Source organism: Onychostoma macrolepis, chromosome 22, assembly GCF_012432095.1.
Source record: "Onychostoma macrolepis isolate SWU-2019 chromosome 22, ASM1243209v1, whole genome shotgun sequence".
NCBI classification, from domain to species: Eukaryota; Metazoa; Chordata; class Actinopteri; order Cypriniformes; family Cyprinidae; genus Onychostoma; species Onychostoma macrolepis.
The window spans coordinates 27,678,813-27,703,861 of NC_081176.1; the positions used below are offsets into that span (position 1 = coordinate 27,678,813).

The 25,049-nt window shown below is 38.6% G+C and overlaps 1 protein-coding gene across 2 annotated transcripts; it reads right to left on the reverse strand.

The window, feature by feature from the left end:
* Nucleotides 1-547: 547 nt before the first annotated feature.
* slc6a6b (solute carrier family 6 member 6b) lies at nt 548-24,986 on the reverse strand. Of its 2 annotated transcripts, none has more exons than XM_058759407.1 (14): nt 24,796-24,986; nt 18,533-18,762; nt 17,482-17,616; nt 14,938-15,172; nt 13,142-13,274; nt 12,075-12,209; nt 10,627-10,730; nt 10,387-10,511; nt 8,384-8,496; nt 7,491-7,628; nt 6,272-6,374; nt 4,815-4,915; nt 3,185-3,355; nt 548-3,105 (listed from the first exon to the last, which is right to left on the reverse strand). In XM_058759407.1, exons 2-14 carry the CDS (start codon nt 18,759-18,761, stop codon nt 2,950-2,952), a joined length of 1,878 nt encoding a protein of 625 aa, XP_058615390.1. In that variant the 5' UTR covers nt 18,762; nt 24,796-24,986; the 3' UTR covers nt 548-2,949. The 2 variants fall into 2 exon arrangements, with proteins under 2 accessions (XP_058615390.1, XP_058615389.1); XM_058759406.1 differs by lacking the exon at nt 24,796-24,986 and adding an exon at nt 20,599-20,804.
* Nucleotides 24,987-25,049: the final 63 nt, after the last annotated feature.

Here is a 25,049-nt window from a genome sequence, read left to right on the forward strand (position 1 = left end):
CTGGATTCTCTCTGCAGTGTTTTTACGAAATATAGTTTGAGCGTCACTGTGGCAGATGAGTTTGACTGTCGGTGTTGATGTTCTGCCATTTTTACAGGATTGTCACAGGATGCTAATCCTGTTTAGCATGATTAAAAAGGTGAAAAAATAGTCACTTTAGAGGGATGATTAGAGTTACAACTGAAATGATGCCATCCAGAAAAGCCCAGATGAATCTGTTTTTGTTGTCTTGAGATCATTTGTTCCTCTAAGAACAAACAGTCCCATAACAATTAATCATTCCTTCCATTCACCAGCAGTATGCCTATGCACTGGGTTTATTTTTATTTGTAAGTTATGGTAGGCAGCCAAAAATTCAATATTTACCGTGGTGAAAGATTCTGAGGTCAGGAGAAAAACACATGGAGAGTTTATACTCAGAATTTAAGCCAAACAAAGCACTACCTTGTTTTATATAACTAAACAAAACCAAACACTGAAGAAATAGTAAAATGGTGTAAAACTCTTTAACAAATTCTGAATGTCAAACGTTCACCACAATCAGAAGGGTTTTTAAAAGATAAATGTTTATTAAGAGATAAAAACTTTTTATTCCATTTTTCTTTTTTCTCTTTTTTTTTTGGGTACTGTAAATTCTTTTATCGATACACTTTGCTTTTTTACACATCCTCGAAATAAAAAAATAAACATTTCTAATCATTACTTTAAAAAGGTTCTCTCTTGCATTTATAAACACCGCCCCCTTTAGCTGTTCTTCAAAACTGGAAGGGTTTCAAGAGACGCACAACAGCGGGAAAACAGTCTCCGTTATTAAAACACCCTGAGACTGCACATTAATCTCTGTATTGCTAAGAAATTGTGCCTCTTTCAACATTAACATTTACAATTATTTTTTTTCTGTAATGAAGCATCCCAAAGGTACCAAAGTAGAAGCTGTTGAGATCAACTGAGCATCTCCCTTTGCGATTGGCTACAGTTTTAACTTGGCCAAGTCAAAAAAATCATATTAAATCCAATAAATTTAATCCATAACATTGGCATAATACTTAGAATTAAGCTTTACTTTCTAATTAAAAAAAGTATAAATTGTCACAGTAAGTAGATCTGCATTGAGTTTTTGGTGTTAATTCAGCATACCGTTTACGGTAGCTTAAATTGGCCCCTGTTCATTGTTTCTGAAATATTACAACAGCTTAAAAATCATACGTAATTCCACACTTCCAAGTACCAACTCTCTGAAAGACAGGTGAAGAAACAATGCATATCGTTCTACAAAGTATTGCACGTTACAGTTCGCAGCAAGCTTCTTTTTTTTTGTCGATTAACAGTTGTGGATGAGATCTATTGGTAATTGCTGAACAGAACAGTCAAATACAGTGATATTTCTGAATACAAAAGGCAAATGTGATTGGAAATAAAAACAAACAGATTTGATACAAAATGTACGAAACTACCCTGAATCTATGTGGTTTTTAAATCTTTCCAGGCAGCTTTACATTCTGATATCCCAAAATCAGAATGTGTTTGGTGACTATGAATCAATGTGGGCGACTTATGAATAGCACAGTGGATATACTGCACTTAAAAATCAGGCCCGGATTTAATAAGCGCAAACTCTAAATTTGTGTTTTCTTTCCCGTTAATTGCGCAAATAGAATGGACACGCCTATTGTCTCTGCTACAAAAGTCGCTCACTGTGAATGCATCTTTAGAAGAGGGAAGAGACTGCTAAGAATTAGTGTGCTGCATATTTCCGAAGTCGTGCAGTTTCCAACTTGCAACGTCGGAAAGCTTACAAAACAGTTAGACTTAAAGGGACAGTTCATGCAAAAATTAAGTTATGTTAATTACTCACTCTCACGTTGTTCCTTTCTGTTGTGGAACTTCTTAGAAGACTGGATCCATGAAAACCACTAAAAATGCTGTATTATGTATGCCTGGCCAGTAATTGGCAATGTCACTTTGTAAAGAAACACTACGCACTTACAGGCTGAACATGTAATACGCAAACGCATGACGTCACCGTTTTCACAAATTTGTGTTTTACACGGAGATAATGGTATTGTTATCAAAAACTTGAATTTGTTTCAAAAACTGTTTTTAAAAGTCTGCACTTCAAATGCCCAAAATGCAGTTGTCGTGTCAATGAATTCCAAAGTTTTTCATTCTTAATTTAAAAGTGTGTCGTGTAAATGTTTTGGATCCTTTTGACTTCTATTGTATGGACCGTTGAATCATTCTACATCCGTGTTCGACAGAAAAACAGCTTGAGGGTTGAGTAAATGATGATGACTTTTTTTTTTTTCGTAAACTATCCATTTAAACGGTGCAACACTATGGAGAATGTAGTGTCCTTAGTGGTATAGTGCATTGAAAACAAGCAGTGCTAACGGCTCGATTCTTCCGGACAGCACAATCTCCAGTCTAAACATTTTGTCGGGACACACTTAAAGCTCTACGACTTCTATTCCTAAAAAGATGACCATTTCACGTTCGTGGAGGACGAGATCTTTGTACACCAATGTTTACTTTTCACGTTTACAGAGCCCTTTGTGTTTTTTCCCCATGATTCTCGATTCTCTAAAAAATAAACACAGCTTAGTTTGATTTCGATATGTACAAGATAAAAGTTACAAAAATAGAACGGGCATGGTTCTAGGTTCAGGATACTGCTGTTTGCGATCTGTTCTCTGTCTAATAACAGCGACAATAATAGTAATATAATAGTATTATGATAAAAATATTAAAAATACAGACAGAAAAATGTAACTTCCTCTGTAGAAAAAAAACAAAAAACAAAACAAGGACTCCTAGTGCAGATGCGTAGCAATGTAAACCTGGTCCTACGACTATGTCAAAAGTTACAGAGTATATTTTTAATATGTATATAGAATCACATATATATGTGTAATGGAAAAGCAGGTCATTGAATTCTCTCACAGAGAGTGTTCACATCATAGTCTCTACGATGGTGTGGGTGGGCTTCATCAAGCCTCCGTTCCAGTTGGGGTCCAGCGGCTGCGCCAGCTCATTGCATTTGGGCAGGTATTCTTGGGGGCAAGAACTGGCTCCTCCCCTCACGGGTGCTGCCACCGCTTTGATCCTCTGGAGGGAAACGTAAAAGGAACATTATTGGCTTGTTCATTGGCAAAGAACCTTTTTGTCGTTGACACGACGGACTCACCTCTATGAGGGGTCCATCTGATTGAATGATTTTGATCACAACCACCATTGGTATGCAGATCATGGACGCGAGGGCGAGGGTCCAACCGACTCCAATGGACCAGTCCGGGTACTCATAGACTTTGTTGTATCTCAAGGGCGTGTACTTGACCAATGAGAAGACAAAGCATCCCTGCAGCAAAAGAAAAAAGCAGGGGTCACAACAGCACACTCAATCCAATGTCCAATACACAAGTGCCATCTCCCATTACATTACAAGTCAGGCACAGTAATGTAATTGCTCACAGACTAATCAAAAAGAAGGGGTGAATCTCATAAAAAAAAAAAAAATAAAAAAAAGTTTAAAATAATAATATTACAGATCATATTAGACTTTGAAATAAATAACATTATAAATAATAATAATAATAAATAAATAACTGTTTATTGTAATGATTTTAATTAATTTGTTAATACATGCTATATATTAATTAACGACAACAATACATGTCACTTTATTATTGATTAAAACAAATCAATGGCATTGTTTATTATTGTAATTTAGTTGTTTATATCTACATAATTTTGCTATTTATTTTATTTTTGTTTATTTAATACATGATTCTAAAAACAATTATTTGCTATTTTATAATAATACTAATAATACTAATAATGTTATTTATTATTGAATGAATAAATAGCATAATTTGACTTTATTTATTCAATAAAACAATATTTTTGTCTATTTATTTGTTTAATAATGATATATGATAACAAAAAGTAGTAGAAACATTTATTTCCTATTTAACGACATTATCAATAATACATTATTAGTATTAGTATTAAATGTAAATATAACTACATTAATGATCAACAATGATATTTATTAAACAAATCAAAATGTGTACTATTTATTTAATAATAATGCTTGATAACAACTATTTGCTATTTAATAGTATAATAATAATAATAATAATAATAATAAATGTTTTAAAATAGGCTTAATTTGTCTTTATAAAATAATTATTATAATAATAATTATTAATAATAATATTACTAATATGTATTTATTTTATTTGTGATTATGTAGGCTTTCCAATATGACTAAACAGATTAATCCACTGTAAAAGAGACATTTAATTTAAAGGAAGATAAAAGTCTCCTCAGTCTTTAAAAGCTGTATGGCTGTACATTCGGAAGGGATTTATTTTTTCCCCTATAGTCCTATGATGTTCACAGAAAAAATGACATTCGTCATCTCATGGAAACTAATCCTGCACTCATCCACAGCTCCTTCCATTCATTCTGTTGGCCAGGCAGATGGTCACCCCATCTGGAGCTCTGTTACAGTGAGATGGGAGCCGGATTTTTGCAGCAAATCCAAAGCGGAATAGCAGAATTTGCATGTGTAGCCATGGGGGAGGGTAGAAAAGCACACAATCTCAAATTGAACTGTGTAAAATACTCTTTCAAAGGACCTCAATGTGTCATTTTAGGAAACATACTGCGTAGTGGGCCTAAGAAGATCTGTGGACAAGCACTTCTCACTTTTTATTTATTTATTTTTTTTACACAATGCATCTATACATAAGTAAACTACTAATTTAACCTGTTTTAGGGACTGACTCTTCCTTCACCTAAAATGAACTTACCACACACAGAAAAGGTGTGACTACAGTCCAACTCCACTTCATCCACGGATTTGGTCTGTAACCAATCATCTCTTCAATTGCATCATAGAAATTATCAGCGCCTGTGAAGAGGAGGAATGTGATCAGGTATGAAATTCACAAACATAATGACATGATACTACAGTGCAGATAGATGGAAACATAGTTACTGCATTGTTTAAGATGATAATTACATTAGCAGTTAATTGATTTGGTGTCTTGTTTGGGTTGGCAGGGAAAAACGATTACAAACTGTTGTGTTGTAACTTTTTGTATTGTGCAAACGAATTGTGCAAACAGTGCAGCATGTTATCAGGAAAATCTCCCATAGTATAGAATATTAGTGTTTTAACCTGACTCTGCCTACATGCAGGGTTTAAGCCCCCTCAGCAGCAGCTCTATTAACAAGAGAAGTTGGCATATACTGACATATTCATGAAACATTTAGGTTTAGAAATCAAGGTCATGACAGTAGGGAACAAAGACGTTATGTACGCTTTCAGAACTAGGTTAAATCGTACAGTAGAAACCCTGATTTGCACACTAATTCATTCTAAATGATCCACACTCCGTTCAAACAAAAAAACACACCTGAGAATATTTCACAATCATTCCTTTCATAAGTAATTTGCCAGCAATAAGGGCTTTGTTTCATCTCCCAAGGAAAGATAACTCATTTGCTGGCTTGTTGGCACTTTCCATCAATAGATTAAGAAATAGTGCTTACAAATCCAAATTATGGCGTTTTTGTCAGATTATTGTGTGCGTGTGTGTGTGTGTGGGGGGTATGGGTTTTACACACAAAAAAATAAAATAAATCTGGGAAAATGTAAATGAGCTAATTTTGTAAATGGATCCAAATTTGTTTTACTTCTTTTGTATATCAATTTTAAAAGGTGGAAAATCATGCAGTAACAGGGTTGCAGATTTAGTCTAAATTACTCTGTTACTCAGCAGGGATGAGCTAGTCATATATTGATTATGTAGTTAAGGATAAACTCATATTTATATACATATACATTGTTGTTTGATCTCTTTTTTCTTACACCAACTTCAGTAACAGTATTGAATGGCTAACGTGTACAGTCAACACACACTGAGAAAACACACCTTTTTGTAATTTTCAAGCAATCCTACCAAGATTGTTTTTTTTAAGGTGTGTTTGATTATGGAGCTAAACTCTGAGGACAGTGACCATCTCTACTTAAGGGTATCGCAGTTACAAGGATTATAATTTGTTATGATGGGGAAATAATGCTGTAACAGGGTTGGACTCAAAATGCTATATCTTGCATTTTTACTGTTGAAAACATAACAGTAACATGGTGTTTGTTTTAAAGTACTGCCACACCAACTGTGTACCCTATTCATGAAAAGTGCCTGCTCCAGCACACCATTATGAATATAAGTCACATTTTCTGTTAAATATTTATACTTACCATAAACCCAGGCTACAGCAATACATTCAAAGAATGCAACCCATAAAAGGCACACGCCACTGGCTGCATAGTAGTCAAAGAGTTGAAACACATACATGCCACCCTGAAAAACAGACAAAAATAACCATTGAAAAAAGTGAGTAGGCTCTGGTACATGCTGTAATTGCAAGGCCGACACAATAGAGGACTGTTATAAGCAAGGGTTGGCTAAACACTTGACTAGTTTTCTTTTGGTAACAAAAACATTTGTTGCACAATGCATTCAGGGGTGACATAAGACATTATGTCACAGAAAAAAAATGGGACACTGTGTGGCTCAAGTCACAGAATAGCATTCCCAGTTTATCACTGTTCCAGGGGCTTAGCAATCAGGGGCCGAGATTTGAAGGGGGCCAAAAGAATCTTAGATGTGCATTGTCGGACCAGGCCGGATCTCCTAGTATAGCAGTGCAATTCCTCTGTGGAATTCTCACTGCTCAAAGCAGGTCAGGACGTCCATAAAAAGACATGGAACTGGGAGCGATAAGGCACTGCTGGGAGTGAAAGCCTCTTCCTTATGGGAGAGCTTGGGCAGTAGATCTGGCATGAGTGTGGCGTTCTTGATTACAGGAACTGTGGGTTTGGTTGAGGGCCACACACACTATCAAATGACAATGTCACTAAAATCCTAAAAGGAAAACATATGGTGTCTGATCATTCAACTAAGCTGCATTTGATACACTCTTTATTTAGCCAGGAGAAACCAGCTGGTCCAATTTGTTTGCAAAGTGGTAAAGACTAGAATTAGGATGGATTTGGAAGGGAAATGCGGTCACACTTTATATTAGGTGGCCTTAATTACAATGTACTTGCGTCAAAAAATAAGTACAATGTACTTATTGTGGTCATATTGTATTGCAAAACACTTATACTGTTATTGAGGTGGGATACGGGTAAGGTTAGGGACAGGGTTGGTGGTATGGGTAGGTTTAAGTGTGGGTTAAGGTGTAAGGGATGGGTCAACAGTGTAAATATAAATGTAATTACAGAAATTAATTACAGATGTAATTATGTATAGGTATTTTTAAAAATATAATTACAATGTAAAAACATGTATGTACACAATAAGTGCATTGTACCAAATGATTAATTGAAATGTAAGTACACAGTAGTTAAGGCCACCTAATATAAAGTGGGACCGGAAATGCTTCATAAAAGTGTATTCGACTGTTGCGCTTACCTCGGTGACCATGGTAAGTCCCAACAGGTAGCTCATAAAACAGACTATAGCTATGAAGATTTCACGCCGATAACCCTTCCTTAGGAAGGATGGATACAGATCCACTAGGGATGTGATCTGCCCTTCCACTTCGACAAACTGGGAAAAGAAAAAGTAACACTGTCATCACAAACTGGTTTCATCAAAGATTTAATATTTTGAGTGAATATTATACAGTATAAAACAACAAAAGAAGGAAGCTTGTTGAACTGAGTTTGTGGCTTTTTGTTCAGGACCATTAGCTTTTGAGGCCAGTCAATAGGAAATAGGTCAGTGCAGTTCAGCATCAGTTGGATAGGTCTATGAAGTTGTAACATACTGTAATGAAATGTATCTATTACTGTAAGTAGTGCTGTACATAGACACCCTTTAATGTTATTCAGCACAGCTGCATGCATATTATTTTAGAAACTTAATTTAACAGTCCAAGCACCACACCCTAGTTTAGTGGACCCTCTGGATGTGGATGGACACTGATTTAGCAGAGTGTTCAGTTTCACCGGGACCGAGAAATATGATAGTACAGGACTGCTGCATGGACGATTAGCTGCCAACAAAGTTTTTTCCCTCCTTCTTTCCCTGCTTGTTTCCATGTTTTCTTGTGTACTGTGGCTTAATTTGCTACATTGATCTGTTGTTGGATCTACAGAGCTTTTTAATTGTATTTAACCTACTGCACCGTAATTGTTAGCTAAGGAATTAGCTTTAGCCATTAGCTATTTAATTCCAAAAATGTTTTCTGAAAGGTCCACAGACTGGGTTGAACATCAACATCTGGCTGTATGCAATTACTACTCTGTAAACTAACGGTACTCAAGCTGTTTAGCATAACAGTTTTTCCATATGGTACTTACCTGACTGTCGAGGCCCAACAGCAGAAGCATAATGAAGAAAAGAATTGCCCAAAATGTAGGAAGTGGCATCATAGACACAGCTTTAGGGTAAGCAATGAAGGCCAAGCCAGGACCTATTGGGAAGAGCACAGAGGGGGTGGGGAAGTGGAGAAAGTACAATTAGCAATGCTAGCAATTTGCACACTTTGATCTATGCCGCTGTGGTGCGTTTCGTTTTCGGCACAGACCAAAAGGAGACATGAAAGAAAAATGGAGCGAATATCTACATGACAAAGCAATCAAGCCAGGCAAAATTACTGCCAGTGGTTCGTTGATAAACAGTCCAATGACTGTTTCAGTGCATCTTCTTGCGAAATTAGCATCTTGAGGTTAACTTCGGCTGTTTTGAAATCTAGAAAGTGTTTCATGAGCGGTGTGATATTTCCCCTGTGTAATGCTACAGGTTCCATATTCAACACTACAAAGAACAACCTCAGAGGTGACATACAACACCTCCATTTGCTACTGCAACATAAAATGTAGGATCCAACAGAGGTTAGATGCAAAAACAAGCACAACACATACAGTATATAATAAAACCAAAGACCAAATTGAAACAATGTCCCACATAGCATAATGTCAAAGTACAATAAAATGCACTTTCCGCAGAGTCAGGTTGATGCATCTATGACTGAACGTCCCAAAATTTACTTCTCTTTTGCAAAAAAAGCACCTTTTAGCTTCTTGCCATTTGAAATGTTTAGAAAAGTATCCAACCAAATAATCCTGAAAGACTCCCTGATAAGGATCCATTGGCTCCATACAAACATAATTGTGCTGATATGCACGGAAGTTCAAGTAAAGTTTAGGTTTGTGTGTCTTATAAACAAAGTGATAAAGATGTATGTTTTGTGCACCTCTCTTGAGCCAGACATACTTAGACCAAAGTCTCCACAGAGGAGGGCCAAAGCATGAACAGTGCAGAAGACTAGACATTTAGAAAAACTAAAAAGCAGTCGTTACATCAACTGATCTCTTTCACCATGAGACTGAAGATGAACCTGTACCACAGGTCTAAAAGCAGTGTGAAAGACAAAGAGCCATTTTGAGAAACGTCTGATATGCACTAGATGGTCAAAAGTATGTAGACACCAGAACATCTCACCCATATGTGCTTGTTGAACATTTACTTTCAAAACCATGAGCATTAACAATAAGCTTCCACCCTTCTGGGAAGGCATTCCAGTAGATGTTTGACTGAGATTTGGCTCACAGTTGATGTTTCAGTGCATCCAAAAAGTGTTCAATGGAGTTTAGGTCTGAGCTTCTTCCACAAGAGTCTCAGTAAACCATTCTGTCTTAAGAAGACTGCATGGTTGTATACTTCATTGTAGGCACCTGCTTGTAAGTAAAGGGTGTAGCTGAAATAGCCAAACCCACCAAATAGATGCAAGTGTCAGCATACTTTTGGTCATGTAGTGTGTCCAGGGTAGAAAAAGGAACCAATAGGAACTGACTTGGCGACCTTAGTCAAACTGCATAGAGTTCTCGAGGACTTAAACCCAAACTCTCCAAAAGCATGTTGTAAATTGCCTCTATCCTGAACTTGGCACAAGATGCTTCTTGATTAGGGTCACCAGTGGAAACTGTCTTGAACAGCAGTCAATGCTGTTTCACACAAAAGTTGATTCTTCGCCATTAGTGGACTAGGACTTAATGTTCCCAGTGGCTCCAAGAATGCAGTCTCCGTACAGTTATACAGTCGATTCCAATCGAATTCCGCTTTCCACCAAGAGACCTTCTACATTTCTTATTCATTTAGGTTTTTATCTGATGAATGATGACGAAGGTTCCAAATTTTAGGCTTTCTTTTTAGTCCTAGGTCCTGGAACTAGTTTTATTGGCTCCGAATTGTCTACAGGCGTCGATTTTTGCCGCGGTTTTCACTACAGGGTTGACCAAACTTTTTCGTGTTGTTATTTGCAGCAGCAGTGCCCACCATCACTGCTGCTTGACCCTCGTACCTGACTCTGCCACATCGGCTATGTCCACCCCTTGCTCTTGTGCCATGAAGCCCAGGACGGAAAATATTGCGAAGCCAGACACAAAACTGGTAGCGCTGTTCAGGCCTCCCAGCAGCAAACAGTCCCTATGTCACACATATGTCATGGAGTTTGTTAATTAACACAAAGTTACCCTACGTTCCCACTTTGCCCGTTCACTGGACTATGCCCCCCTCCCGCCCCCAGGACATCGAAACACACCTGTAGCAGTTGTATTTGTACTTGTTGTAGCTTCCCAGTGACGTCATGGCTCCAAGACAGATGGCGTAAGAGAAGAAAATCTGTGTCCCTGCATCGATCCACACCTAGACACAAGACGCCAAACCATTTGCTGACTGACAACACGAATTAAGCAAACTCAAATATTTGCATGCGTTCAGCCTCTTGTAGGTCCTCCAGAACTGGATACATCATGAAAGACTAATATAAATTGTTTCAACAACTTCATGTCATGTTTAGATTTGTAGCTTTCTGAGTGAGGCCATCATGAACTTTTTTATGTGGACTCTTTTGCATATCTTGGGTTTCTCTCTGTAAACTGTACATCCAAAGTTTATACTGGGTTTAAGTTGCAGACGGTCACTGGTGTACATTATGTCGACAAGTGTAAACAGCACTTTTCCTGCATAAAAGTCCATCTTAGATGGCTGATTTATACTAGTTAGTGCTGATTTAGCAGCTAGACAGCTGATGGACTACCACAGTCATGTTGTTCACCAGCAAAACTTAGTTTTGGAAATAGGCCAACCTAGAGTTGGTCTCTCTGTTGCAGCTAGTTGACTAAGGTTGTCTTGCTGGTAGGGATGGGTATCGTTTACATTTTATCAATACCGATACCAATATCGATACTGCTTATCGATACTATTTGGTGCAAAAAGATGTGAAAAGTTGTTGAAAATTTCAAGTTATTTTATTACTGCTGAACTTTAGCAACGGTATTAAAGTTCTTCAGTCAGGAGCAGGGAGTTATTTTTCTCTATGTAACTCTACCGCTGAATCAACATTTGATGTGAATGTGTCTCGCGAGTTGCAGTTGGAGCTGCTGGAGCCCATAGACATAGTAAATACAGCACACTGCTTGAGGTAGACGTTGTGTTTTGTTAGTAAATGTTTCATTATATTAGCTACTAGTGTTGCCTCCTTTGTTCACTATTGCACTACTCCATATATTGCATCTGACGCTGGTGTGACTTATTTTTGTCACGCGAGCCCACACTTTCGAACGTTTCACTCTTGCTGCAAACACACACCGTATATGCGCATGGATATCACACGCACGTCTATCAAACGTCGGCCACATAATTCAGTGAAGGTAAATGACAAGCAGCAGCTTCTAATCCGTCATTAACATTGAAATATACAGAGATAAACCAACACAAGTATCGATAACAGTTTCGTTTGTACTGAAGCTTATCGGTAGTCCGGTATTGACCCAATTACGTACCGGCCGAAAAAAAAAAAAAACCGGTTCTCGGTACCCATCCCTACTTGCTGGTTCAGCTAGTTAAGCCTGATGGGGACCAGCATCCAAAACATAACATATTTTCAGCCAAGTTGATTGCCATAGAGACCAAAGTGGTATGGAATCATGTTTTGGTGGGTAGGTGATATTATAAAGCCTTTTGATGTAAATAGCTATGAGATCTTACCTCTGGGTCTCCAAGGCGAGTCACATTTGGGTACAGATAAAATTTGATGCCCTCGGCTGCCCCAGGAAGAGTGACACCCCGTACAAGCAGGACAATTAACATGACAAATGGGAATGTTGCCGTGACGTACACAACCTGAGCAGAAAAGCCAAGAACACTGAGGTTAAATTTAATGCTATGGTTGTATTAAAACCCACAAACTTAGTAGGTTATTTGACAATTTAGAAAACTAAAGCAGAACTTTTTCACAGGTTCTTTAAAAGACTTGTCATACTTTCCAGCATTCTGAGATGACATTCTGACAAAAACATTTCCAAGGCTAACATGCAATTTACAGCTTAACTTCACTGACAGTTTTATATTGGCTTTAGAGGATATACTTTCTGGTCAGCTGTTTTCCTCCAATCATGTAATGTTTGGCTTGGCTAGAAATGTTATTTTGACTACAGTGCCGAAAACTACATCAAAACATGAATTACCTGCAAATAAATTTTAAAATTGCATTGTACATTTAAAATTGCATAATAAATATGCAGACTGTCACAAAAAATAAAATAAATGGATAATGGAAAGTAATCTTTCATATGCCACCTTTAATGGAGCTCAGTCACATGTTTTCAAGTCAAAATGGCTTCAAGTGAAGTGCAAAAGGAGCCTTTTAAAGACTTTTTTTTATCAATTTCCTAACATACTAAAATACAAACACCAACTTGAAAATGTTGTTTTTAGGGCAGCATGAACCAGCCTTTATTGCATAAAGAAGTCCGTCCTAAAGTAGCTATTGCTAGAATTGCTATACCGCATATTGCTATATTGCTATGCTATATCTATTCTGACACTGTCTTGGCTGTAGCCATGAAAAGATTCACAAGTGCATGCTCAAGGGGAACTTGTGCCCAAGTCAAGAGGTGGTGTCTGCTGATTGACTTTACGGTCTCTATTAGGAAGGAGGTGTGCTATAGTTACTATTGCTGCTAACCAGGGAACTGGTTGTAAAAACTATTATTAGTTAAATTAACTTAAATTGACTGAAGTTGAAAGAATTTGTGTAATGCAACCAAGCTCACCTTCCCAGTGGACTTAACGCCTTTCCAGATGCAGAAGAAACAGATGACCCACACAGCGAGCAGACACAGAGCCAGGTCCCATTTAATATGACCCACGTCCTCGATACCATCTGAGATGCTGAGGACATTTCGCCTGTGGTGGAAAGAATGTTTGCTGGTGAGACACTCTAAAGCCATTGAGGGTGTTTAAGGAGCTACCATTCAAATAATCAGAGAAGTTGTTTAATCTGCTATGACAGAAGAGTTCTCTATAGCAGGCAAACTTGGTCCTGGAGGGCCGGTGTCCTGCAGAATTTAGCTCCAACTTACATCAACACACCTGCCTGGAAGTTTCTAGTATGTCTAAGACCTTGATTAGATGGTTCATGTATGTTTAATTAGGGTTGGAGCTAAACTCTGCAAGACACTAGCCCTCCAGGAACAAGTTTGGACACCCCTGCTATAGAGGAACAAGTGTTTAAGTGCAAATCATTACAAGAAGCCAGTGATCATAGAGCAGGTGTAGTCAACTCGCTTCTGGAGGTCTACCTTCCTGCAGATTTCCATTCCAAACCTGCTCCACACCTGTCTGTAAATTGCAAGTAACCTCAAACACCTTGATTTGGGTAGCTCAGGTGTGTTTGATTAGGTTTGGTGCTAAACTCTGCAGGATGGTAGCCCTCCAGTAGCATGGTTAGATACTCCTGGGGGGTATTCCAGAAAGCAGGTTCTGAGACATACCCGGTTGAGTTTACCAAGTTAACAGAAAACCTAAATTTTCGGTTCCAAAAGCAGACATAACTTTCAGGGTATGTAAGTAGCCTTAGCAACTTATGCTCTGAGCATAACCTTCTGCAGAGCAGGTTATCTTGTTGTTCACCGTGAACATACTCTGGGTTGACTCAACCTCCTTGCAGTCATGGTTTTAGAACCAGCTTACCTCAAGTAAGCAAGTTTTGGGTTAATCAACCGAGAGTTCAGGATGTGTGTGATGGTAAGTTAACATTGTTTTCTTGAATACACATCACCATAGAGTTATAATACCACCACTAGCCTTCTGCTAGATCAGCTGTGTGAAGTCCTGCAGGTAGAGGGCCACCTTCATGCAGAGTTTAGCTTTAACTTGCTCTATCACACCTTCTTGAAAGTTTCTTGAAGACCTTAAGGTGTGCTAATTAGGGGTGGAGCTAAACTCTGTGAAAATATTGGTCTTTAGAAGACAGTCTGGAGATCTAAACCAGGGATGGGCAACTGGAGGGATACTGTCCTGCAGAATTTGGCTCCATCTAAAATCAAACACACCTGTAAAATTTAATCTTAGTCTTCAGGATTGGTTGAAAATTACCAGGAGGTGGATGGAGCTAAACTCTGCAGCACAGTGACCATCCAGGGCCAAAGTTGTCCATCCCTGCTCCAGACCCTTGGAACTGTTCGGTGGGACCCATTGTTCTACCGGGTTTAGCAAAAATAGGCCTAAACCAGCTAACTGAAGTATGGGGGATTACTTTGGCATAAGATTACAGCCAGGAGAGTTGGCTCAGGATTGAATCTAAACTCTGCAGGACTGTGGACATCCTGAATACCCCTAATCAATAGCATTAAGTGCTCCATAAGACAGCTATTTACAATCACAACATCACTAAGAGAGTAAACAAGCTCCAGAGTCTTTGTGAATGATTGAGGACAACTGTACAGATAAATTAGGCAATGTCTTGGCTTCATAACCCCACAACTTCTTCTCAACTAAATACTGATAGCTGGATTTGGATGGCTTTCAAAGTACACAACAAAATTGTACTCAAGTAATGAGTACTTACTCCCAGAACTCAGTGACGGGGGAAGTGAAGTTAGTGGCGTTCACAGCCCCCCAGAGAGTCTTGTTCTTGCGGAGGGTATCCTCCACACAATTTTCTGTGTTCCATTTGTTGTTGCAGCTTGCCCAGGGAAGCTCTGGCTGAAAGCACTGGAACAGGTAGTACAAGCCCCAGGCCAGAATCACAATGTAGTAGATGTTCAGCAGAGAAACGATCACTATGGATGCATAGCCGATACCTGTACAAAGAGAGGAATGGTGACATTAAGCCAATGGCACTATGGATTAACTCAGCACATTATACAGCACATTATAGTTATTCAAAGTGTTTGCAATTTGTTATTATAACCTTAATGAACACAATGAAAGGAGTTGTGCTCCAGTGGAGCATGGGAATGGATAAATAAATGACAAACTTCTATGCAACCTTCTTGTGCTTTCTGTATAAACATGGAATAAACTTGTCCAGAGTTGGAGGTAAGTGATGCAAGACATTGGTTCAGAGTTTGAACTGTGTAAATGAATGTTGGCCAGGTTGACTGGAAAGCAAAACAGACCAATGCTGTCACCTCATTCATTGGCAGAGGGATATGGGTAATTCAGCAGTTTGCATGTAATGATTGCTCACTGGTAAACTCTGTTTAAATAAGTAATGAACATGTGGTCAGAAGACATTTTTGTGAGGTTTGATATACTCTGTTATATAAGACATATTTTGGTGGAAATCTGTTGCTTTTATTTTCCAAAGTAGTCATTCACTCTGGGTTTTGATTCCTTTTTTAGGGTACAATGGTAATTGCTCTTTGTGGGGCTCGAACCAGCAACCTCCTGATCCCTAGATCTAGCTTTAGCCACGACACCACGCAAGTTGAAGATGCGTCCAATTATACAAGCTACTGTTCATGAGCAGCTGCCCTTCTTAGCCAATACATAAATTGATAGCTGCTGATGTTACTTTGTCTCTGCTACTAGCCAGGCTGAAAATGAAACTACTACAAGTCCCTAGAGTAACAAGAAGACAGGCTGCAATTAACAGACTGCTGACATTAAAATACACCAACGGTGACTATTTTCACCAACGTGATTCTCATGCCAAGCATGGACAAAGTTTCAAAAAACAATTTGGACGTATAACCGAGTATTTCTGTGCCAAAAATCTCACTTCCAGGTTCGTACAAGTTTCGGAGAGTTTTTTTTTCGATCGTGGCTCTTGCTGACGTAAATGACGGTGGAACTCCTTATATGGGCATTTCTCCCAGAAGAACGCGCCCGTGCACGCATCGACCAGCGTGAGAGCGCACGCGCTTCATTCGGCTGCTTCATTCGGCTGCACTGCACGGGACTCGCTCGGGAAGAATGTCTCTAAAGAAGTGTGTTTTTGGTTGTGAGGGAAAGATCACCTTGTTCAGCTTCCCGAAGAACCCAGCGTTACGTAAACAGTGGATGCAGTTTGTTTTTCCCGGGGCAGAAACTGAGTTTCTCAAGTGTGTTTGTTGACGAACGTTTTATAAACAAGGCCCAGTTCAACGCTGGATTTGCACATCGTTTAATACTGAAAGATGGAGCAGTCCCAGCTATAAAAGATCCTGGTCATGATTCAGAACTGCAGATGGTAAGTGAAGCAGCATCAAATGTCTCTGTTTTGTTGGCGATCGGTGCAAGTGCTTGTCACTCTTTAGCTCCGCCCAAGGCGCGCCTCCAGGAGCTCAGCTTTTTTCGGAGAGAATCGTAAAGCTGTACCTTTCTTTTATAAATATGATAAAACTACAGACTTTTTGGAGATATGAAGGATGCAGTACTACTCTATAGGTACTCAATATTAACACGAGATTGGGTGACACTGTGTGTTATGCCCCCTTTAAGGACTATTCAACATGTGGCAAAGACATGTTTATCCATGTAGAAATAATCTATTACAAATCACTCTTGGTGCATGTCAATATTTTGCAAATAAAAGTGTCAAATTTAATAGCACTGTCAAGGTATTCATTTAGTCTACTGCTTTGGTCTACACAAATATCTACATAGGAATTAGCAGATGGAGCCATGCTTAAATGAGAGCACATAATGAATACTGTATCGGATAATGGAACTTTATAAATTGAGATATTTAATAAAAATTTACAAAAAATAAAAACATAAAAATGTGCATCAATCATAACTGCCAGTAGATTGACTAGTCTTAATCTAATTTTTTAAATATAATTATTATTAGTGGCTCTGTGAGGTGAGGGTGATGGGGTTAACCCTAACTACTATTTATTTATTTATTTTTTTACATAAATATACATATTTCCTATCAGACATTTAACATGAAACCTGTATGTCTTGCACAGCCTATCTTCAGATACAGCTGGTGGTATCTGTGACACACCTCCCACTCTGTGTCCTTACCAAGGGGTCAGAATGCTTGGCTTGGCCCCATTTGCCCCTGCTGGTAGATACCCGTAACTACACCAACTGGCAGCAAAAAGCATTGTTCTCCATCGATGGCCATTATATTCCATTTTAATCTATGGTAAAGGAAATACTAGTTCAACAAACTCACCTGTAAAAATGGGGCAGAGTTTCTCCCAACAGGTGATTCCTCCCTCAGAGGTGAACTGACCGAGTGCCACCTCCAGGAAGAATACAGGCAGTCCTCCACCAAACAGGAAGATGAAGTATGGGATGAGAAAAGCACCTAAATGGAGCCAGGAGAAGAGTTGCTTTATTCTGTCAATTATTATATCCTATTAACTGCTGGATTAGTGTTTAACTCTTTTTAGTGTTTAATATTCCTCAAGGAGTTCATTAAGTACAATGTAAGGCTTTGACACTTGCACTCATTCTCTTTCTGTATCTCTGTTGTGTGAAGAAAGTGAGTGTTATGTACTTTTAGGGTAGGGTAGGGTACTTTTTCAGAAGATACGGTAAATGAAATGTCTTTAATGTGTTATCTAATTCTCAAAGTTAGCGCATGATTGTTGATGATCTGAGGGTGTATTAATTATTAAGCCTTAAAGAGACGGTTCACAGAAAAAATGTTGCTCAAAATGTTTTACATTATTCTGTGAAACAGAAAAGATTTTTCATAATGTACAATATTCTGTCTTCCATGTAACAAAAGTGGATAGTGATGTATCTGTCAAACTTCCAAAAAGCACCATAAAAGTAATCCATAGGACTCACTCTCAAACTGTATTTGTGCGTGCATTTAATTGAAAATGTATTGTAATCGGCCATGAGACACATGAAAACTCATAATGTATGACATGAGATGAGTTTTCATATGGCTTTGAAACACTTTATGGTGCTTTTTAAACATTTATGAAGTTTGACAGTTTAATAATTCTCTTGTTCTAATTCTAATAGAATAATTATTAGCATAATAATTCTCCAGCTTCTAAACATCTCCATGTATGTCCTACAGAACAAGATTATCATTTGGGTTTGAAACAACCTGATGGTGAGTAAAGGATGACAGAATTTTTATTTTTGAATGAATTTATCCAATTGATAATCTTTGGAGTAGATTCCAGAAATTAGGTCAAGAAATTAAGTTTTTATGACTGTCACATCAGTGTTCAAAGTCCAAAAGTATCAACAAATCTACTCACCTCCGCCATTTTTGTAGCAGAGGTACGGGAACCGCCAGACATTGCCTAAACCAACGAAGCCCCCGGCGACTGACAGAAGAAAGTCAAGCTTGCTAGCCCACTTTTCCCTTTGGGGATGTTTCCCCTCGGCTTCATCCTCTGGTCTCGTGCCTGGGCTCTTTCCCGGGGAGGGTTTCAGAATATCTTTGTGGAAGTCCTTTAGACACTGAAGTTTCTCCTTCTGGGCCATGCTAAAAAGAAAACAAGGGGTTAGAACTCTTGACAGAACCCCAACAGCCTTAGGTTCAGACATCAAAAAGTTCCTGTTTAGTTTTCTAAATCATTTATAATTAGGTCAAACATAAATAGTTAATGTAGAACAGCAGCTTTTTCAGGTGTGAGAAATGTTCACACGAGAATATAACATGATGGTTAACGTGATTAAAGTAAAGTCACATTTTTGTGGTTTGAACAGAGGAAATTTTCATGTACGACACAACTGAAGGTAAGTGGCATGATACTTGGTACAATAACTTAGCTATGACCAATAGTACATTAAACCTAGTCGTAAAACTGATAAGCTTCATCGCTTTCTTTGTTGCTTGTGAAGTGTGTCTGTAGTCAACATGAAAGGATGCCAACAGATAACCACATAGGCGATGAGTAAGAAAACACATCAGCATTTAACACCAACTAGTTTAAAGTCAGCATAAAATCAAAATGGACCCTCTTTACTTTGCTAAAACATTTTCCTGGTCTTGTTTTAAATGATTTGTACACTATAATCCTATTAACACATTATATTGTTTTGTCAAAGTAAATTCATACTTATACTATAAATTGTACTTAATATCACTGGAAATCAAATCAAAAGAAAATGTCCGAAAATTATTTTTGCCATTTTCACAATCCATTCACTTCCTGATGGATAAAATACACAGTTCACTCAGAAATACGTCACATTATGGCCCACAAGGAAACCCAAACGCAATCACGCACATAAATTAAATCTGATTTAATAAAAAACTCCTGCACTGCAGTTTCGATGCAGAACTGGCATGTTTATCTTGCCCATGTCCCTTTAAGTAACACAGTGTTTACGCTGTCAGGATTCTATTCAAGGATGGAGTAATTATGTCAGGCTTGGCATCTTCTGTTTCAAAGCACAAGCCAAACTTGCCATGGAGCCCCTAAGATGAATCCCAGAGAGTAAGATACCAAAGTCAGCTCCAACATCCCTACCCGATCCAGACTCCTTTACAGCTTGGCAACGCTTGAACAAACTATAGCCCCACTGTGAGGCCGGTTTCTTCAACACAAGCCTGCTTTTTCCCCTGCTCTCAAGGAGACGGAAGAAGAGGGGGGGGGAATCTTCAGTGTGTTTGACAATCAATAAATACACGTATATTCTCTTTTCCGTTGCTTTGCTAAACATACGACTTAATAAACATGCTAACTAGTGTGGCAGCATGCCAGGACTCAAGTTCTTTTAAATTGATCTTCCGGAGGTTTCTCGGTCTTTTACGGTGAAAGAATTTGGGTGTTATTTTTACACTAAATAGTTCCCATTTAATTGGTGATTTTGTGTTATATTTTCAAATTTAGCACAGAATCATACACATGGCAACGCAAGACTGTTAAAAAGGTCTAAAAATTTCAGGAAATTACGTTCATCCTCTTTAGGTAGGTTAAATCTGTATATTTCAAAGGCTTAGGAGCTCGCTACAACTCAAACACGTTCTGTTACATAACTACAGCGAAATCCTCCAGACACTTTCCATTTCCACTCAAAGCACTGTGGTGACAAACTTTACTGGCCAAGAGTCAAAGAAAGCAAACAAGTGGGTTAAGAAATGCAACTGGTTGGTGCCTTGTTGCAATGCCATTTTTGCCCATGAGTTGGCAATAATTTAATTGTCAATAAGAGAAATTCAGTTTTAAAGACATTCCTGATCTAAGTTTTTAATATTCGACATGACAAACTCCATCAAAGTCTAATCTTTTATCTTATTCCTCAAATTTTACCCCTTTCCCATTATCCACAAGTACAAACATTCCCTCAAATTAATGCGCTGCCTGTCACTTACATTTCCTTCATGGCTGAATCCAATTGGTCTGTGTTGTTCTCTCAGCAGACACCATACCTCTGACCACACGGCCCCAATCTCTCCAGGGCTCAGTGTAAGCCGAGGTGACACCACGACCCGCCCACAGACTAAGACAATTAAAAGCAATCAGTAGATTGGTCGCAGCTTCGGAGCAGTGGATAACCCGAGCGGCGGTCGGCTGGATGGTAAATTTCCACTGCCCAGAAGCATCAGAGGTCTATCTGAAACTATTTATCTTTGCATGTGTGGCGTCCACTTGTGGCAACCCGAGCCACAGACACGACAAACAAGAGCATGTGGACGGCAATCCACACCTCTGTTGTGTTTCTCTTGAACAGCTGATGGTTTCCAGGCTCCTGCCATTAATAGCTTTTCTTTTCAAGACAAGTAGCTTGGCTTAACATACTTTGACATGTAGTCAAAGAACAATTATATACTTTTTGTATAGTGGTTTGAAGACAGAGCACAATATTTGACTGACTGACAAGTCTGACTTAGATTCTGGTCAGCAGTGAAGCAAAGACAAGGCCCAGTGCATTTGCATAGGGCATAATGTGACGAGTAACAAAAGCCTATTGTACGACTTGTTTTCCTCAGCCTTTTGCATTTGGCAGCACAGCCGTGATAAAAGGACAATGGTGATTTGTGCTCACAGGACCATTTATATGAATTCTGGATCGGCCAATTTGTTCAAAAATACAGAACAAAGGATCCGTTGGCATTTTTTGCCCTTTTAGCGCACAGTGTTGGAATGCTGCAAAAATTGTGACACATGGCAGCCTACTTTGGGACACTGACTAGATTTGTTTGATTCCCAAGTAGAAACAATAGACTTGAATCGCACCGAGTTGGTCAAAACTCTCAAGTTTTCTTCAATGGAAGATGGAGCAGCTTCACTCCGGAATCCGGAATCAGTTGCCTCCAAGAAGCTCCTAATTGGAAGTGATTTGTTATTCCGCATCAATAGGTCGCATAGCCTGTGGCCGTCAGGGATTTATTTGGGCCATCAACTTTGTCATCTCAGATGAGTGGCAGGATTGCTACATAGTCCCAACTATCGAGGGAGACTTCAGGTCTAGAGTCGGCACGAGGCACTTGGCTCATTACGTAACCATCCCTATTTTAGAACCATGTACATATCCTAAGTGCTCTCACATTAAATTCCTTCCTTTCCACACTCGTTCCACCACATAAACGGAGTCCGGAGCATTAGAAGCACACTCTTATCCATTTATGTAAACCTCACAATGCAGCAATGATGCATGAAACTGAAGTCATGAACATTCAAGTCAAGTGTTGACAGCAGAGTTTGATCCACTTGTACATAATCTACGACATGATGCATTGCGTTCTCACTGCCTAGCTATAGTGAACCAAACTGTATCACTGGAGATTAAGATGTTTGCATTTGCATTCTGCTGCAGTGGTGTGGTCATGGTGTGACGTTGACTAGGTGGTCCCACTGTGGTCCTCAAATGTTTTCAAACTTTTTGATGCCAAGACCTCTTTGCAAGGACCCTTACTAAAATATAATGGTTATTATGTATTTTGATATATGATTTTTTTACAGTGTGAGAAAGACAATATATGGAACATTTGGTTTCCAAATCTGTACTAAACCCACAGTAAACTAGTATTACAATATATGTATATCTTACTGTAAGTTGACAAGTTAACTTTGACAGCCCTAAAATATATTTCTTTTTTTTTTCCCCTCTCATTTTTTTATATATTCCAAAGCACTCTCTTGTGGTCCCATAGGGGTCCTTTGTCCCATTTGTAAAACCCTTAGCTTTTAGTACACATTGCGAAGAACAAATATGACACAGTGGATGCAGGGTCAGTATGCCCATTATGAAATATAAATGAGAGAGGATCTAAGTAATGGTGTCAACTCTTGGAGAATAATTCAGAGTTAAGCACCAGTATAATTGAACAACCTAAGCTAGTGTTTAATAATTAAAGTTAACATACTGTTGGCTCTTCATTGTTGCACTACATGCATTGAAGAAACAACACTGCTACATATTGACATTGTTACTACACAAAGAAGGAGTTCAACTGTTTCTAAAGTACAGTAGTGTTTATTATCATAACCATTAATGTAGTCATATTGACTTTTGATTTGTCCTGTAATCAAAACACAAAAACCATAATTTATCCACTGGAGGTTTATGCCATAAATCAAGTCAACTGGTCTGATAATAAATGCAGTAGCCAGTCCAGTTCAGATTTCTGTCAAACGTCTCCAGTGTCCACCAAGAACTTTTAACCTTGTATATTTACGATTCCACAAATGTCATGCTTATTCAAAGGGAATATTTGTCGCCTGACCAAAACAACAAGTGGAAAGCTGAAGACACTATAATAAATAAATAAATAAAATTCAAATACATGCAAGATGCATTTTTATGGGTGGCAAAATTGGGTACAGGTACTGTTGCATGTCAATAAAAAAAAAGTAAAGTGGTAAAAATGATATTTAAAAGTGAACCGGGTCAGTGAACTGCATTCAGAGAGTGTGCTGTTCTGCTATCTGTCCTCTTTTTCATATTGTTAAATATTTAGGAAACTGTACTGAATACAACATGTGCATTATTCAGCCTGCTCAATGTGAAATTTGCCTCACAATCTATATTAAAGATAAACAACTAAATCCAAAAAAAAGAAGAAGAAGAAGAAAAAAAAAAAAGAAAAGCATGCTGGAAAAGTTCAAAGTCTAAAGTGGTAAACTAAATTCTGGGCAGAGCTGTTTGTTGGCAGTCATGACACAGTATCGCCTTTGTTAACAAGCCTAACTTTTTATTGACATCAATTAAAAAGCAGCTGATAGGCTCATATATTTGCAGTTCTCTTTTATGACACACTAAGATATAGACAACACACTGAATAAGTGTTTAGCTGTTTTCTTCCCAAAAATGGCATCTGTCCCAAATGCATTGTGGCTGTTACCCTTATCGGTGTGCTAGGTATGCAAGCTGGCATGTGCACAGAAACCTAAACTCTGTATCCTGTATTGTGTTTGTTTGCGCAGGGACTGAGCTGACTTCCGCATAACCCTAAGTAGGCTACTAGATGAGGTGAACCTGTTTGCGAGACAACTTTAGTCGTCAGTTCATTAGGATGCAGGTTCATACGAAAATCTATTGTATTTGGCCGGTTCGCTGCTTCTCGTTGCTTAGCATCGCGTTTTTAATACGGCGTGTCAAGTTAAAAGCAATCTAGTTAAGAGCCGTTCACACGTCTCGAGACGGGTTTTTATACTGAGAACGGCGTTTTTAGAACCGAGGAACTTACAATGCGGGGGAAATGCATAATCAAGAACGGTTTCTATGTAAACGCCGCCTTAGAAGCTTTTTAAACGCCCTCAAGTTCCTTTCAGTTCCTCTTCGTTTCGCTTTTAAACGCAAGAACGCGTCCTTGTGTGAACCGTCGCCAAAGTCACCAAACCTACATCCGATTACTTCGAGGAGGCGCGTCCGTATCACAAACTTTCGCGAAATGTTACCGTTTTTCTTAAGAAAGCATCCAACAGGTTGTTGACGCACCGTTCCGGCTGCATCTACAGTCGCATCTTTGTGTGCATAATGTTCATTTGTAACTTTATTTCATCCGCTTGACGCTGTTGAGGTGAATATCTCAGGTTAAAAGCCTCATGCTACATGTTTTCATCGAGGGACGTCAAACTGTCTATTCTTAACTCCATGCAGTCAGCACTCAGTTATATTTATCTAGAGTGGGAGTGTAAGAAACTCAATGACAACTGACAGCATCAACACAAGCGCATTGAGCAGCACATAATCGCTCCTTATGGACCACCAGTTTAAAAGCGTGTCAAATCATCATTAATCATTAAAAAAATTAAACAAACCATTATATTATAATATTTTATATGGCTATATACTGTGTTAAAATAGCCTAATAACATTAGAAATATATATATATATATATATATATATATATAATAAACTGTTAAAGTAGCCTACTTTCTGGATCCCTTAACAAACTCTTTTCAGCATGTGTGACAACTAAGACAAGCTGATGAATTTTAAGTAACGTTGTGAAAAAAGATTCCGAAAACGTTGTAAATTAAGCTAAAAATGAAATAAAACATCAGTCGTCTCACATCCGTGCGTTATACTAAATCCAAAAAGCAAACAGGGGAAACAACGTTACCTTTAATGCTTATTTCCTTTAATTCCTTTGAAACGTTCTTGTCCCTTCTGTATTGTGCGGCGGCTCGGTGCTGAATAACAGCGGCAGCGGTAAATTTAGTTTATGAGCTTTTTTTTCTGACCTTTGTCTCTCAACATGGGTGACCATTAGACATCAGTTGTGGAAAAACACCGGCCTGCCTCCTGTCCGCGGCAGCAGCGCGTCTTCTTAAAGCGCCCGCTTCCTGTGTTCAGAAAAGCGCGCCTCCAACGCGC

Coding starts and splice junctions, on each gene's coding strand:
- slc6a6b (XM_058759406.1), bottom strand. Junction 13,275..14,937: donor CCCGTCACTGAGTTCTGGGA/GTAAGTACTCAT, acceptor TTTCCACCACAG/GCGAAATGTCCTCAGCATCT. Junction 7,629..8,383: donor TGTTGGGCCTCGACAGTCAG/GTAAGTACCATA, acceptor TTCTTTTCCCAG/TTTGTCGAAGTGGAAGGGCA.